The sequence below is a fragment of the Manis pentadactyla genome, chromosome 12 (genome assembly GCF_030020395.1).
Source record: "Manis pentadactyla isolate mManPen7 chromosome 12, mManPen7.hap1, whole genome shotgun sequence".
NCBI classification, from domain to species: domain Eukaryota; kingdom Metazoa; phylum Chordata; class Mammalia; order Pholidota; family Manidae; genus Manis; species Manis pentadactyla.
Window position 1 is genome coordinate 5943610 of NC_080030.1, and position 15141 is coordinate 5958750.

Consider the following 15141-nt stretch of genomic DNA (forward strand, 5'->3'; position numbering starts at 1 on the left):
CGCGCAGCAGCCTCCGCTGCCCGCCCCCTGCGAGGGGGAGCTGAGTGGGGTGGGGCTGCCTGGAGCGCCTTGCCCCTCAGTTTCTCCATCTTTGTATCTGCGGGTCTCCAGCGTCTCTGGGTTTTCATTTGCCTCCTTCCCTCTCTAGCTCTGAGCTTTGCTTCCTGCCTGTGAGCAATTCGGGTGCCAACCCCAGCCTCGTCCCCAAACGAGGAGTGGGGACACCCTTCCCCTTCCCAGGGCCTGGATCCCTGCCGCCCAGGAAGGACATTTGAAACGCACAATAACATTTATTTTCCAGACCAGCAGAGGGCTTCAAGACGCAATTCTAGGCCCTGGAACCCAGAAGGGGACCGAGAAGGTGGCTCTGGTGAAGACTCGGGGCCTGGACGGGGAGGGGGTCTCTCCCTCAGGCCTCCAGGCCCGGAAGGATGCCCAGCGGTTTGCAACCGGCAGCACAGAGACCAGAGGTGGTCAGGGGCTCTGCGTGGCCACCGGGTACAGCAGGGCCAGGTGCTCGGTGCCCTGCACGGGCAGAGGGCGGGAGCTGTAATGCAGGACAAGCTCAGGCACGCTGGCGAAGGGACCGCTGTGCTGCCCCAGCACGTACTGGTTCTCTCGGGTCCGGGCGAACTTCAGGTGCAGGAAGCCCTGGCTGCTCCTGTGGACAGGTGTCACAGGGGGCTTTCGGCACCCCAGACCCACTCCAGCCCTAAAGCCACCCCCTCGTGGCCCCCAGGAGCCAGGGACTGGCATCCCAAACATTTCCGGTACACATTTGGGGCCAAGCTGCTGGCGTGTTCCACACTGGCAGGGACGCACCCCATGCTGTCCGCTGTAGAGGCAGGCTGGGGGTCCTAGCGGGGGGAGGTCCCTCTCCTGGAACACAGACTGCACTTGCTCTCCAAACTTCCTGATGCCTGCGCTCCCCACTAGTTTAATGTCCCCAGTCTGGCGTCTCTGTCCTTTTCCTCCATCCCTGGTGGATGGAATGATCTCGACCTTGAGAATTTTATCATCATCATTAATAAGAATCAAGCACTCCCTCTCTCCTGGGCACTATTCTCAATCTTTTTCCGCATACTTTTTTTTTCCCATTCAATCATCAAAGTATTACCACGAAGTAGATGTTATTAGTATTCTTGTTTCACAGATGAGAAAACCGAGGCCCAGAGAGGTTGAATGATTTAGCTAAGGTCACACAGCTAGCAAGTGGCAGAGGTAGGATTTGAACCCTTCTCCAAGCCCTCTACAATCTTGGGTTTTTAAGAATCTCACACCCAGATGCCTAGAATAATCTTAGAAGTGGTTTTATAATCAGACACACTTAGAATCATAGGCAGAGAAGTGCATAGAACCAGGGTTTCAAACTCAAAGGCCTACAGGGCTACTGAGATTCTAGCCCCAGAAGCACACAAATGGATATACTTTAACTTTTGGACTGAAAGAGTCCAAAGGAAACATCTGGTTCCCCATCTCACCCAAGTCCTAGATTTACTGTATGGCTTCCACGCCATCTTCTTGCATACCTCCAGTGACAGGGAGCTCATTCTCATTGGAACCATGTTTTTGGCCTCCCTGGAAGCCCCGCCCACTGGTCCCGGAAGTCTCCATCCGCGGGCCCCAAAGCCCCACCCACTGCCTGCTGGCGCCACACCCCTCTGCTCCCCCGGAACTAACGGGAAAGCAGGACACACGCGGTCCCGTGACCGTCTGCCCCTCCCGGGCCTGGCTTCTCACCTGAGGGACAGGGAACAGTCCTGCGGGCTGGTCTCGCTGAGCCGCACAAGGTAGCTGCCTTCTTTGCAGAGCGACAGGAGGTTCTCGGCGTCCGCCCGGCTCAGCGGGCCGTGGAACCACCTAGGGGTACAGGGGAGGTGTCTCACGAATGGGACGATCCGCCTTCAGACCCACTCTGGGGTCTGGTGCAGGAACAGCTGGTCCAAGGACTTGTGATCTCCAGGCAAACAAGCAGGAAAGATTCCCTTGGGTTTCTCAGGGGAGCCTGGTTATCAGGCAGACCCGGCTTTCTCGGGGGGGGGGGAGGCAGCTGCTCCCTCCCATTCAACACGTACACCTGACCTTGATTTCTACAGCCTCAGCGCGCAGGGTCCTCATGGTGCTCGGATGCCCCCCCCCGCACTCCCAACTTGAATAACTTGTCTATCACTTTTCCTATTTGCCGCATCCTGTATCTTCACCCACTTGTACCATTTCTTTACCTAGCATATCTTTAATGTGCTCCGAGAGGTTAGCAGTTGCAAGCAAGGTGTCAAAGACAGATGAGCACCAGACTTGGTGGTGGTTTGTATTGAAAGAAAATGGAAAAGAAGATAAACATCTCCCCCGTGCTTCAGTGTTAATTAGTTCTAATGTATCGCCCACCTAAGGGGTTTGGGAACGACTGTGATAAACACACACGGGCTGGGCTCCGGGGGCTTAGGGAGTTCCTCCAGGAGCTCCTAGGCCGAAGAGGCACAGAGAAGACCCAGACCCTTCCATTCTGGGTGCCTCGCCCCTGCCCCAAAGTTGGGACCCCCCCTCAAAATCCTGAGGCACACAGTTCCATCCCAAGATCTCCTAGGGGTGAGGATGTTTCGGTTCTGTCTCTTTGCCCTCAGGCTTTGCTCTAAGTCCCACCCAAGTGGAGACTTACTCTGAGCTAAGGCACCACCTTGGCGGTTTTGAATCTAAGGCTCAGAGAGGTTAAGTGGCTTGCCAAAAGCCACACCGCCAAGAGATGAAGAGCGGAGATTTCAACCTGGAACCTGATGCCAGAGAAAAGGCAACTCCGTCTAATTTTGCATTGCATCTAACTGGGTGTGTAGCACACCGTAGGTGCTGGTGCCCCATGAAGATTAGTTGAAGAAATGAATGACGTGAATGAATGAATCGAAGTTCCTCCAGACGCCCCAGTCAGAGGAGTCTGTAGCTGGTATGAGGCAGGGAGGGATTCAAGATGGCTCTTCCATCCTCAGCTTCCCCACTCACGGCTGTTTCTCCAGGGGCAGGGCTGGGTCCACGCGCTCTGCGGGCTGGGGACTTCTGGGCGGGGGTCTCCGGAGCTCCTTGCCTGAGCCTGGGGTCCTTTCCCACTCTGGACTGTCAAACTGCACTGTGGGGGTGGTCAGAGAGAAAAGGGTCAAGCGTCACCTAGCGGGGGCAGGGACGGGGCAAGAGCAAGCCAATGGATTCTCAGCATGAAGGGCATGCCAGCTTGGGGCAACCTATCAGAATCCAAAAGAGAAGGGTTGGGTCTAAGGCTGGGGCAGGATTGGTTCAGGAGCAACCAATTGGCTTCAGAAGAAAGAGGCGTGGTCATATCTAAGTCTGGCGGCATGGAAGGGCAGTTTGGAAGTTTCTGGCCAAGCCACGAAGCTAAAAAACCACCCCCAATGTGCAGACAGAAAGACTGAGGTACTGAGACCCGATTTTCCTCCCAGTCATATAACTTCTGAGGCAAAGCTGGGTTCGCATCACTCTTCCTGGTCCAAGGTATTTGTTTCTTAAAGCTGACCTTGTTACTACCCCTTTTACAGAAGAGGAAACAGGCTCGAGTCTTGACCAAGCTTACCCGGCTCAGGAGGGAACTGACCCCAAGTCCGCCTAATGAGAGCTACTAAGAAATGCTATCCTCTCAGCTCTGGAGTAACTGAGCATTTTCTAGCATTCATTTTACAAACACCCTGTTTGTAAGGTACTATAAGGACCCCTATTTTATAGGTAAGGGAACTGAGACTCCGATAAAGTGACATAGACCCAGGTCCAGTCCGACACTAAAGCCTCTCCCTGCACTGTACTGAGCAGAATGAAGACGTACTGCACTCTGATACATCTGAGTTTACGAGGAATGTCGCGCGCCCCGTCCTCGCCGGCAAGAACAGCACGCAACAACAGCAGGATTCTTCTGCAGAAAGCTTTAATCTTCAGCTCTTTTGTGATACAATCATCAGGGGAAGGAACCCAAGGGAAAGACTGGGCTAGCTTATATAGTTCTCATGCTCCAAGCTGATTGCACGCTGCCTATGATGCCTAATTAGCATAGCTGCTAAGATGCGCCAATTGGCTGGCAGGTGGATGCCTAATTAGCATGTGGTATGCGGCTGGGAAGTAAGAGACTTTCCAGAAGTTGTTTTTGTTTTACCTACAACTTCCCCTTAAGCTGGGCGCCATCTTTGGGTGCGGTGGGTATGGCTACCAACATCTCCCCCTTTGTTTTGTTGAAACTCAGAACGGAACATGTCAGCTGAGGTGGAGATAGAGGCCTGATCTCCAGAAACATTTGATGTCCTATTTTCGGAGAGGGGTTTGTAGACATCTACCCCTATGCAATCAGGCATGTCTCTCAGAGGGGTCTAAAACCTCTTGCAGTGCATAGCCTCCCATCCTCTAGCAGACGTTGGGACCGTCTGGTACAAAGGGTCTTGGACCTTTTCTTTGACCCTCTTGCACCGCGAGTTTCTTAGGGAAAGCTGCAGGTAAGCGATAAGGTACCCGGGCCTGGTGCAATGCCACAAGGGCTCAGGGTGCAAGGGCTACCTCAAGCTAAAGCTGAGCTTCTTTATTGAGCATGTTGAGCCATACTTGGGGAGAGGCGCCAATATCTACCGCCATCAAGGCTTGAGCAAGGATCACTTTATCTTGCCTGCGTTGGGCACAGAGCCTGCATAACAACCAGAGTAGGAGCATGAGACCTCCAAGCATGAATACACCCATTCCAGCCATGCCCGCCCACTCTTTGACGTGGGAGAGGGCTCTGTGGAACCAGGAAGAGAGTCCTTCTGCTATGGAGATATCCAGCCGGGTGGAGTTGATGTGGGTTATTTCTTGCCGTAGCTCTTCCAACGCTCCATCAAAGTCTTGGGACCAGTTTCCTGAAAGATACTGGGACAGGCTTCGTGACAGATTAGCTGCTCGCGTAAAGTTTTCATATTGTATGCTAGTAATGCAGAGAGCGCGAAACTTTCGCTCACATCCCAATTGGGCTAACTGCCAGAGCACATCTAGTTGCTCTTCCACTAGATCTACTCGCTGATTGAGGACCATTATTCCTCCTTTCAGCTTGCCATCAAGTGTGGACTGATGGTCAAGGGCAGAGGATACTGATTCCGCAAGGTTGAGTTCTGTAGCTGTTTTGATAGTGGTGTCCAAAGCTATGGCGGCTGCTGTGGCGGCCACTGCGGCCACCGACATGATGGTTACCAGGACGGCAGTGATGCCAAAGTCGCGTTTTTCGCGGAACAATGTCATTGAATCAGGAGCATCAACTGGGACAGGGACTCAACGAGGGACACGGGCCACTAAGGCATTAGTAAAATTAAGCGCATTCCAGCACTGAGACAGAAAACAGGAGGTATTGGAACAGGAGCTAAAACCATCATTGGACAAGATAAATAGGAATGGGGGATAAAGACAGACAGGAGTTGGCGGGACTACTTGAGGGTTAGTGTTGTTAATGATCTGATACAGGCGACAAGCCTTGAGATTTCCTGTGACTATAGGTCCGGTATGTAGTTGGGTCATGCTAGTTGCGTTATAAGTTGTACATGAGGATGAGAGCTGTGTCTGGAGGGAGACATTCCCCATGCTGCTGTTTCCTCCCAAGAGAAGACTAAGGGGAGAGAGATCAGTGCAAGACCCATTGGTACCGCATAACAGCCATTTATGGAACGGGTTAAGCGATACGTCTTGTGAAATACTAGACTCTCCTTGGGTTTTCCACAGGGTTTCTCTAGACATATCTGGTGAGAGGGAGAAATACTGATTCTCGTCTACCCAAATAGCTGTACGGGATTGACAATCAGTCCAAGGCCATGAATCTTCCTCATAGTCTCCCAAGCACTGGGGAGCATACCTGGGCTGATATGGTCTACGCTGTGTTGATTTGGGGGGTTTGGGCTGGACAAAGGTACCATTGATCCAGATGACCTCCAAGGTGAGATTTGCCTGAGAAAACGCAGTTCTGGAAGAGGAGGCGGCCATATGCCGGTCATAAGGATCATACCAGCCATATGCTTTTCGTGTGAGGGGAATACAGTTTGTCTGAGTTATATTGGTGGTAAAGCATAACGATCCACTGGTTACAAAGGATCGGTTTTCTCCCAAAGGAGCGGTTACTGTATCCATGGCTACGTATGGCAGATTTATACTGGAGTTGGTAGTGAAGAGACGTGGAAACACTACTGCATTATAGCGGACCGGCATAGGCTTAGGGAAGGCAGACAATATTCCCCATCTCAGTACTCCCTGAATCGGGGTTCCCAGCGATGAGAGCAGGATCAGTAGGCACAGAGAGGTCATCTCCTTTGTCCAGGACCTTCCTTGTCAGGCGCTCTGGGATCCAGAAGGGGTTTTCTTCACCCTGGGGGAAAACACATACAGCTCCCCTGGATCTTATTATAATTGGATCTGGGCCTTTCCATTGGTTAGATAATACATCCTTCCATTTCACTAGTTCTTGTGGGTCTTTTGGCCACTGATTATGGCGGTCTGCCGCTGTATGGCCTTGAGCATCCAGGTTCAAAAAATTGAGAGTGAAGAGTGCTAGGGCTATAGCTGTTTTGGGTGTGGGGGGTATGTCCTCGATTCCTTTTTGTTTAATTAGATAGGACTTGAGAGTGTGGTTCGCACGCTCCACAATCTCTTGACCCTGTGGGTTGTAAGGAAGACCAGTGATATGTTTAATTCTTATGTGATGACAAAATTGAGCGAATTTGGCAGACGTATAGGCGGGACCATTGTCTGTTTTGAGGATTTGGGGTAACCCCCATGCGCTCCAAGCCTCAAGACAGTGGTGAATGACATGGGAAACTTTCTCTCTAGGCAATGGGGAGGCAAAGATGACTCCCGAACATGTATCCACAGATACATGTACATATTTCAGCTTCCCAAAGGAAGAAATATGTTACATCCATTTGCCAAACCTGTAAAGGCTTAATACCTCTAGGATTGATCCCAACATGAGGTGTGGGAAGAAAACTGCAGCAGTGTTGGCAGCTAAGAACAATGTTCCTAGCTTCGGCTCTGGTTATACTAAACCGCTTGCGCAGTGTTTCAGTGGTGACATGAAATTGTGAGTGGAATTTTGAAGCTGTGGCGACAGGGTCTAGCAGAGGGAAAGCTATACTCCTAGTCGCGAGGTCTGCTAGCTGGTTGCCGCGGGCCATAGGCCCGGGAAGGCCCGAATGTGCTCTGATGTGGGTTATAAGGGTGATCGTCTATTAAGTAATTCTGATTGCAGCTGCTTGAACAGAGTGGCTACTGTGCTGGATGCTTTGATTAGCCTGGCCACTTCTAGAGATTTGACTGCATTAACTACATAACAAGAATCTGACACAACATTCAAAGGTCCAGGGAAGGTTTGTAGAACCTCTAAAACGATGTGGCATTCTACTATTTGTGGAGTATTGGGCGTATAATTTTTTGTTACAATTTTGCCGTTATGGACATAGGCACCCGTACCAGTCTTGGATCCGTCTGTGTAGACTGTTTCTCCATGTGGCAACGGGGTTAGGCTAGTGATCCGAGGGAACACTAGGGGATGATTTCTAGCAAAATTGATGAGGGGATGTTGTGGGAAATGATTGTCAAAGGTTCCTGAGAAGCTATAAGCAAGTATGGCCCAATCATCATTCATAGCACATAATGTTTGTATCTGCTCTATATTGTAAGGGGTTATGATTGTTGCTGGAGCGTCTCTAAAATGTGTTATGGAGGTCTTTACTACTCTTAGAGCGAGTTTGGCTATGGCAGCTGGATAGTATTCTATCGTTCTAGCCTGAGAGGCTTGGGGATGGATCCAGATCAGTGGACCTTGCTGCCACAGGACTGCAGTTGGCAGTCTCTGAGTAGGAAGGATGCATAACTCAAAGGGTTCATTTAATTGTATCCTATTTAATTGTGCTGTCATTAAGGCCTGTTCTACCTTGTGGATGGCCAGCACTGCCTCAGGTGTAAGGGAGCGCGGTGATGTTAGTTGTGAGTCCCCTTCTAGGATTTTAAATAGCGATTTCAATTCAGTGGTAGGTATCTTTAAAAATGGCCGCAACCAATTAATGTCTCCTAGGAGTTTCTGGAAATCATTCAAAGTTCGCAGCTGATCATGTCTTATCTCAAGCTTTTGGGGGTAAATAACATCTGTGGAAATAGTGGTTCCTAGGAATTTGCTAATACTAGATTTTTGGACCTTCTCACTGGCTATATTCAGTCCCCAAGTCTCTAGGGATTTAGTGAGCTTTACATAGGCCTCTTCTACTTTTGCTGATTGTGGGGAGCAGAGAAGGATATCATCCATATAGTGAATGATTTTTAGTTTGGGGTAGTTTTCGCGAATTGGTGCTAGCGCTTGCTGAACATACAGTTGACATATGGTGGGGCTATTTGCCATCCCTTGAGGGAGGACTTTCCACTGAAATCTGGCGTCTGGTTGCTCATGATTAATAGCTGGCAGGGTGAAAGCAAACCTTTCTCTATCTTTGGTGTTTAGGTGTATGGAGAAGAAACAATCTTTGATGTCTATTATGATTACTTTCCATTCTTTGGGTAGAGCAGAGAGAAGTGGCAGTCCTCGCTGGACAGGTCCAAATAGCCTCATTTGAGCATTTACTGCTCTCAAGTCATGAAGCAATCTCCATGATCCTGACTTTTTTCTGATTATAAATATGGGCGTATTCCATGGAGATACAGAGGGTTCTAAATGTCCTAATTGGAGCTGTTCTTGTACTAAATGGTGAGCTGCTTCTAATTTCTCAGAGGATAGGGGCCACTGAGGAACCCATATGGCCTCCTCTGTAAGCCAAGGTATGGGCATGGCGTCTTCAATGGCCCCTAGGAAAAACCCAGGCCATGACGGTCATTTTTTACTTTGGGTAGGATAGGCTCTGTGCGTCCCTGTTGGTGTTTCTCTAGTCCTTTACCAGGGATATATCCCATATCCATCATCATGTCTAGGGCAGGGATGGAGCATTCATTAATGAGTTTAAGGCCTAGGCCCTGCATAACATCTCTCCCCCACAAATTGACTGGCAGTGGGAGCACATAAGGGGTTAACTGTACCTTCTTGCCCTTCAGGCGCCTGCCATCTCAATGGTTTGGCACTAATGGTATGACTAGACTCATATCCTAAACCTTGTAAAGAGTGTGAGGACTGGGTTACAGGCCATTTGGAGGGCCACCAGGTTGCAGAGTTAATACTTTTATCTGCTCCAGTGTCTAGGATTCCTTCAAAACTCTTTTCTTCTATTTTGAGGGTCAATTTTGGTCTGTCTGCTAAGTCTAATGCTATGAAAGCGGAATTGTAGTTAGAGGAGCCGAAACTCCCTTCTCCTCTCTCAGTGGTGGCGGCTGGGTAATTGGCATGGAGACTGGGCAATACTAGGAGTTGGGCTATGCGGTCTCCCGGGGATATAGGGTAGATACCTCTGGGGGCTGAGCACATAATTTTTACTTGTCCTTCATAGTCCTGATCAATAACTCCGGGGTGGACTACAAGGCCTTTTAAGGCAGCAGAAGAGCGCCCCAAGAGCAACCCAACTGTATCTGGTGGTAAGGGGCCTTTAAAGTCTGAGGGGATGGGTTGAACTCCTATCTGTGGAGTTAACACTATTCTGGTGGTGGCACGGATGTCCAATCTCGCTGAACCTGGAGTAGCTCTCCTTGGGGGGCTGTGCTGCTCCTGAAGGACACTGGTGTGCTGGCTGCCCCATATATTTGCGGGCCCTGGCGGCGGGGGCCCCTCTGGGAGTTTTTTGGCGACTCTAAGGGTTTCCCTTCTATGTCTTTAACAGATCGGCATTCATTGGCCCAATGTCTGCCTTTTCTGCACTTAGGGCACAATCTAGGGGTCTTTTGGGTTGTGTACTCTAAAGTTGGGCTTCTACATTCTCTCTTTATATGTCCTAATTTCCCACATTGAAAACACTTAACATTCCTATTAAGGTTCTTAGCTTGTCTATGACTCTGCAATATAGCGGCAGCTAGGCCTGCATTGGTGAGGGGCCCTCCTACTTCCCTGCAAGCTTTCAACCAAGCAGTCAATCCTTTCTGCTTCCAGGGGGTAATTGCTTGTCTGCATTCTCTGGTGCACTGTTCAAACACTAGCTGCTGGATAAGGGGCATGGCCTGCTCTTGATCTCCAAACACTCGGCTTGCAGCTTCCATCATGCGAGCAACAAAGTCTGAGAATGGCTCGCTCGGCCCTTGAATAATCTTTGTCAAATTGCCTGAAACCTCCCCTTTGTTAGTGAGAGCCTTCCACGCTTTGGCTGTGCACGCATTTATCTGCGCACACACTTGTACGGGGAAGGCGGTCTGGTTAGCAACCCACTGTCCTTGACCTGTTAACATGTCAAAATTCCACACGGGCTGCCCCTCAGCAGCATTGCTGCGTGCTTGTGTCAGGCTAAGATCATGCCACAATGCTTTCCACTCTATATACTGCCCCATGCTAGAGACAGGCTTTTGCTACATACTGCCAGTCGGAGGGCGTCATAGCTGTTTCCGTCAGCCTCTCAATTTGTGCTAGGGTGTAATTAGCACTGACTCCATAGGTTCGAACAGCCTCTGCTAGATCTTTGACCTCTTTATGAGTCAGAGGCTGATGGGCACATGCACCATTTTCCTCGATTACGGGGAACATCTGTCTGATTGCCCTTAAATCCTCCGGTGCACAGAAGGAATGTGCGCCGCTCGCATAGGGCGGCGGGGCTGAAGGCGATGAGGAGCGTCCTGCTTTCATTTTCTCTTTGGTCTGCCTTTCAGCCTTGCTGGTTCCCTTACTTCCGCACTTCGCGGCTCTAGTCTCCTCCTCCTCTTCCGAGGACATTAGTTCATCTTCTGATTCCCTATTGGAAAGTTGGAGTTCCCTCAACTCTCTCCAGGGGTATTTGCTATTTTCTCCGAGGAGGTCGTCACCTGCTTCTCAGGGCTCTTTCGCTTTTGCCCTGGACGGGCTCTCTCCCTCACTCTGGGGCTTTTTAACTTTCGTTTTAGCGGCCCTTTTTCGGCCGCGAGCTAGCTCTGTCTCCCGTTCCGTTTCTGACATACTTTCTTGGATGTCTGACAAGGCTCTCTGACCTGCCTTTATCACCTTTTCACATTTTTCATCTTGTAGGCAAGCTCTAATCAGTTTCCATAGTGGTCTAGTGCCTCCTCTCAAGTGTCCCTCTTCTCTATCAAGATCTTTCCCTAACTTGTCCCAACTCGGGATGGAGAGGGACCCTGAGCAGATAAACCAGGGGGCAACACGATCTACTGCTTTTACAAATGATCCAAAACTTTGGTGGAGACCTTCAAATTTCACTCTTTGAGAGCTGCCTGTAGTGCTGAGACTAACGATGGTGCGTTTCCCATGGTGCCTCTTTATTTACAGAGAACCATCAGCCACCACCCTTAAAAGCACATCTCTCGGAACTTACCTCTCCGGGCTTTCTTCTGTCCTGCAGTTCTGAATCCTCTCCAGATGTCTGAAGGGTCCTCCCTGTGCTGGTGATGTTCTGGTTCCCGGGTTTCGGCACCACTTGTCGCGCGCCCCGTCCTCGCCGGCAAGAACAGCACGCCAACAACAGCAGGATTCTTCTGCAGAAAGCTTTAATCTTCAGCTCTTTTGTGATACAATCATCAGGGGAAGGAACCCAAGGGAAAGACTGGGCTAGCTTATATAGTTCTCATGCTCCAAGCTGATTGCACGCTGCCTATGATGCCTCATTAGCATAGCTGCTAAGACGCGCCAATTGGCTGGCACGTGGAGGCCTAATTAGCATGTGGTATGCAGCTGGGAAGTACGAGACTTTCCAGAAGTTGTTTTTGTTTTACCTACAACTTCCCCTTAAGCTGGGCACCATCTTTGGGTGCGGTGGGTATGGCTACCAACAGAGGAAGATCCTGGGAAGAGAAATTTGTGACTATCAAGTCATTCACTCTAGTGAGAATTAATGAACTACCGATGCAGCAGGTGACTGGGGTCTCCTTTTTAAGTTGAGACAAGGGGATATGGCCAGAGTAGGAAATAAACACGGGCATTCAGGGCCTGGAGGGTCAGGGCCTGGGCCAGAAAAGCACCTGCAAATGCCTTGGAGATGTGGTCTTTCTTCCACTCCCAGGGCTGGTCGTACTCGTCTGCTGGCCGCTCGTCATCCTGGGGCATCCGGCTCTGGCGAGGCCGCCTCCCAGAAGCGGGGCCTTCTCCCGGTTCGGGGTCCTGCTCCTCATAGGGAGTGTCATACAGCTGCACCCCTTTGCAGGGAAATTCTGAGGCCAAGAGCGCTGGTCAGCTGCCACTTCCCCCCAGGACCCTGCCACCTCACCCCAAGGCCTGGCCACTCACCACTCATGACCCGCTGGGCATTGTAGGGCTCCATGTAGCCATCATCTGGGGGTGGTGGGTGAGGCTGGGCATCAAAGGGCTCTGAGTATTCAGTGTCCACTTCTGACTGGAGGGGAACGGAAGGGAGGAGCAAGTGTTCAGGGCAACCAAGCCTCGCTCTGGTGCCCCTGCTGGGCGATGGTGCACCTCTCTGGGCCATCTGACACATCCCCTCAAGCTGTTCTGTTTTGGGGGGTAGTGAGTCTTGTCTGCTGCCCGTAAGTGCAGACGGATCCCAGCTTCCCCAGCTCTCTTCCTCTGTGCTGTCCTGACGTCCCCAAAGCAGGCCCTGCCTCCCTCATTCAATAATCTCAATGTTTATCAGCTGGCAGCACTGTTCTAAATGCTTTACATATATTTCCTCGTAATACCAACCCTCCCTAAGTACTTTATCCCCATTTTCCAGATGGGAAAACTGATGCACAGCGAGGGTAAGCACCTGCTCAGGGTCACACAGCTGGTAAGAGGCAAGGTTTGAGCCCAGGTTGCCCGTTTCCCTGAGTCGCAGCCTTCTCCCACCTTTCTCTTTGCTCTTAACCACTACCCAACAGCCTCTTGTAACCCTCCTCAAATCCTTCTCTGTCTTCACTAAGGGTTTGGGGTGGACTCCCTGACTGTCTAGAAAAAATACTGAAAAAAGCATGGGCATTAGAGGCAGGTCGGGGTTCAAGTTCTAATGCGCTAGGGCCACGTGACCTTGGGCCAGTTCCTTTGCTTCCGTGAGCTTCAGTTTCCCCTGCTGTAAAACGGGAACAGAGGATGGGCAGAGTAGTGGTGAAGGATGCTGGGTGCCGGGTAGGGGAGTGACTCAGTCGGCCTCAGGAAGACCCCTCCGGCTGCCAGGACAAAGCAGAGCCAGAGAGGTGGGGAGAAACCAGTGCTGGGCGCTGAAAGGGGCCAGACCGGGCCCCACCAAGCAGGTGGAGGACGGGGGAGCGGGTCGCTGATGCCCTGGCCTGCCCCCGGGGTCACATGTAAAACAAGTTCCCCGAGGCCCAGGGCGCCCAGCCTGCCCTCCCCACCCAGTCCCCTGGCGCCATCCAGCCTGGGGCTTCAGCCACGCACCTCTTCCCTGGCGCTGCCCAGCAAGACCTTCGCCCTGGCCATGTCCGCCGCCTCCACCTTGATGAGCCGGTGCTTGGGAGAGTCATACTTGGCGTCTCCGGGGCCCCTGGAGTCCGCGGGGCCGGCGGGGACCGGCTCCGGGCGGCTGTCCGCGTCCTCGTACGGGTCCTCGAAGTCCAGATCCTTCTGCTCCCGGTAGGCCCGCAGGATGTCGCTCTCGGTGTAGTCTGGGGTGGGCGGCTGCGGAGGGGGCCTCCGGCCGCCAAGGCTCAGGTAGTCCCGTAGCCACTTGGCCATTTGGGCGCGCGTCACCCCGAGCCTGGCCTCTGTCAGGAGGGGCCTCACATGCCCCCCTCCGGGCCCCCTCTCTCTGCAGAGCGCCCAGGGAGGAGGAGGAGGAGGACCAGGTGTGCCCCTTGGCTGGGCCCAGAAGAGGGTGGAGAGGAGAGAGGAGGCGACGGGGGCAGAGGAGCCCGGCTCTGGAAGGACGGCGGGGCGCGGGCGCGCCCGGCAGGGCCCAGGACGCAGAGCACGGGGTCGCGCGGCCAGCGCGAGGGGCATCCGCGGAAGCGCGCGGAGTTTCCGCGGGCGGCGCGGTCCCCGCGCACGGCTCGGCAGCTCGCCGCCTCCGGGAAGCTCCGGGATTCCCGCTGGGGTCCGGGACAGCGCCGCCTGCGGCCGCCCCCAGCCCTCGCTCAGCCCGGACGCCTGCGTTCTCAGCGCAGCGGGCGGGCTCCCCCGGGGCGCGGGCGCAGCGCGCAAAGTTGGGCCGCGGGGACAGTGACCCGAGCGCGGCGCACCCTTTGTTGCGCTCCTCTCCGCGCCGGGGGGAGCCCCAGTCCCGCGGTCCCCGGCCCGGCCGCCTCGATCCGGCCCCAGCCACCGGCACAAAGGGAAATAAAACCGCCTCCGATCCCCCTTCACGCTTCCGGAGAGCCTTGACCCGCCGCCGCCGGCGCTCGGCCGGGAGGTGGGACTCTGAGGAGGGGGCGCGCAGGCGGACGCCCCAGCGCCTCCCGGCCCCGGGCCGCGTCCGGGGCAGCGACGTCAAGGCTCCCCCGCCGCCCCGCCCCGGCGTCCCCCGCCCTCCCCCCACCCGGAGCTCAGGGAGGGAGGGAGGGGATGCGCCGGGGGCCGCGGCAGCTGGACGCTGACCCGGAGCACCGAGGCTGGCGGGAGGAGGCGAGGGGTGCGGGACGTGGGAACCGACAGCGCTGGCCTCGCTCCGGTACCAGGTGGGGAGCAGGGAGAGGCGGAAATTGGCCGCGAAATGGGGGGCTGGACTTGACCGCAAGAAGGGGTGAGACTGACCAGCGGAGGAGGTGAGAGCGGCCACTACTGAGGGTTGAGATCGAATCACTGTCTGGCGGCGAAACGGACCAGGAGATGGGGGTGTGGGAATTGTTCCAGAGGTCACTGGCTAAAATTGGTATTGACGCAGCCAAAGGGAGGGGGAGGCAAAGGACGGGCCAGGGGTCTGGCTTCCCCTCCCCGGAGAGGGCCCTCCTCTGTGCTCCCTCCCCAGGGGACTACTTGCAGCAAGGGGGAGGGTCGGAGCAGCTGGCCAGGGGGAGATGGTATCTGTCCCCGGCGCGTGTCCTCAGCATCTGTCCCTTTGTGGCTTCTGGGGGTGGAGGCGGGGAGGGGGGCAGAACCGAGAGGGGGTCTCGCCTGCCCCGACTGCCTGTTGGTGGTGAGGCCCTGCAGCTGTCTGG

At 53.5% G+C, this 15141-nt stretch overlaps 1 protein-coding gene across 3 annotated transcripts; it reads right to left on the minus strand.

Moving 5' to 3' along the window:
- Nucleotides 1-270: 270 nt before the first annotated feature.
- On the minus strand, nt 271-14726 carry SHD (Src homology 2 domain containing transforming protein D). Of its 3 annotated transcripts, XM_036883645.2 has the most exons (6): nt 13427-14709; nt 12323-12428; nt 12058-12246; nt 2992-3115; nt 1741-1860; nt 271-661 (listed from the first exon to the last, which is right to left on the minus strand). In XM_036883645.2, the coding sequence occupies exons 1-6, from the start codon at nt 13985-13987 to the stop codon at nt 475-477; spliced, it is 1287 nt and encodes a 428-aa protein (XP_036739540.2). In that variant the 5' UTR covers nt 13988-14709; the 3' UTR covers nt 271-474. The 3 variants fall into 3 exon arrangements, with proteins under 3 accessions (XP_036739540.2, XP_057345802.1, XP_057345803.1); XM_057489819.1 differs by lacking the exons at nt 271-661; nt 1741-1860; nt 2992-3115 and adding exons at nt 6199-6361; nt 11415-11599 and having other exon boundaries at nt 13427-14726; XM_057489820.1 differs by lacking the exons at nt 271-661; nt 1741-1860; nt 2992-3115 and adding exons at nt 6209-6361; nt 11415-11574 and having other exon boundaries at nt 13427-14724.
- Between the last annotated feature and the right edge of the window lie 415 nt (nt 14727-15141).

Excerpts from the sequence above, each read along its gene's own strand:
- SHD (XM_036883645.2), bottom strand. The coding sequence starts at position 13,987 with ATGCCCCTCGCGCTGGCCGCGCGACCCCGTGCTCTGCGTCCTGGGCCC. Across the intron at positions 12,429-13,426 it reads TGGGCAGCGCCAGGGAAGAG|TCAGAAGTGGACACTGAATA; the intron begins GTGCGTGGCTGA and ends GTTCCCCTCCAG. Across the intron at positions 12,247-12,322 it reads TGCCCAGCGGGTCATGAGTG|AATTTCCCTGCAAAGGGGTG; the intron begins GTGAGTGGCCAG and ends TCTTGGCCTCAG.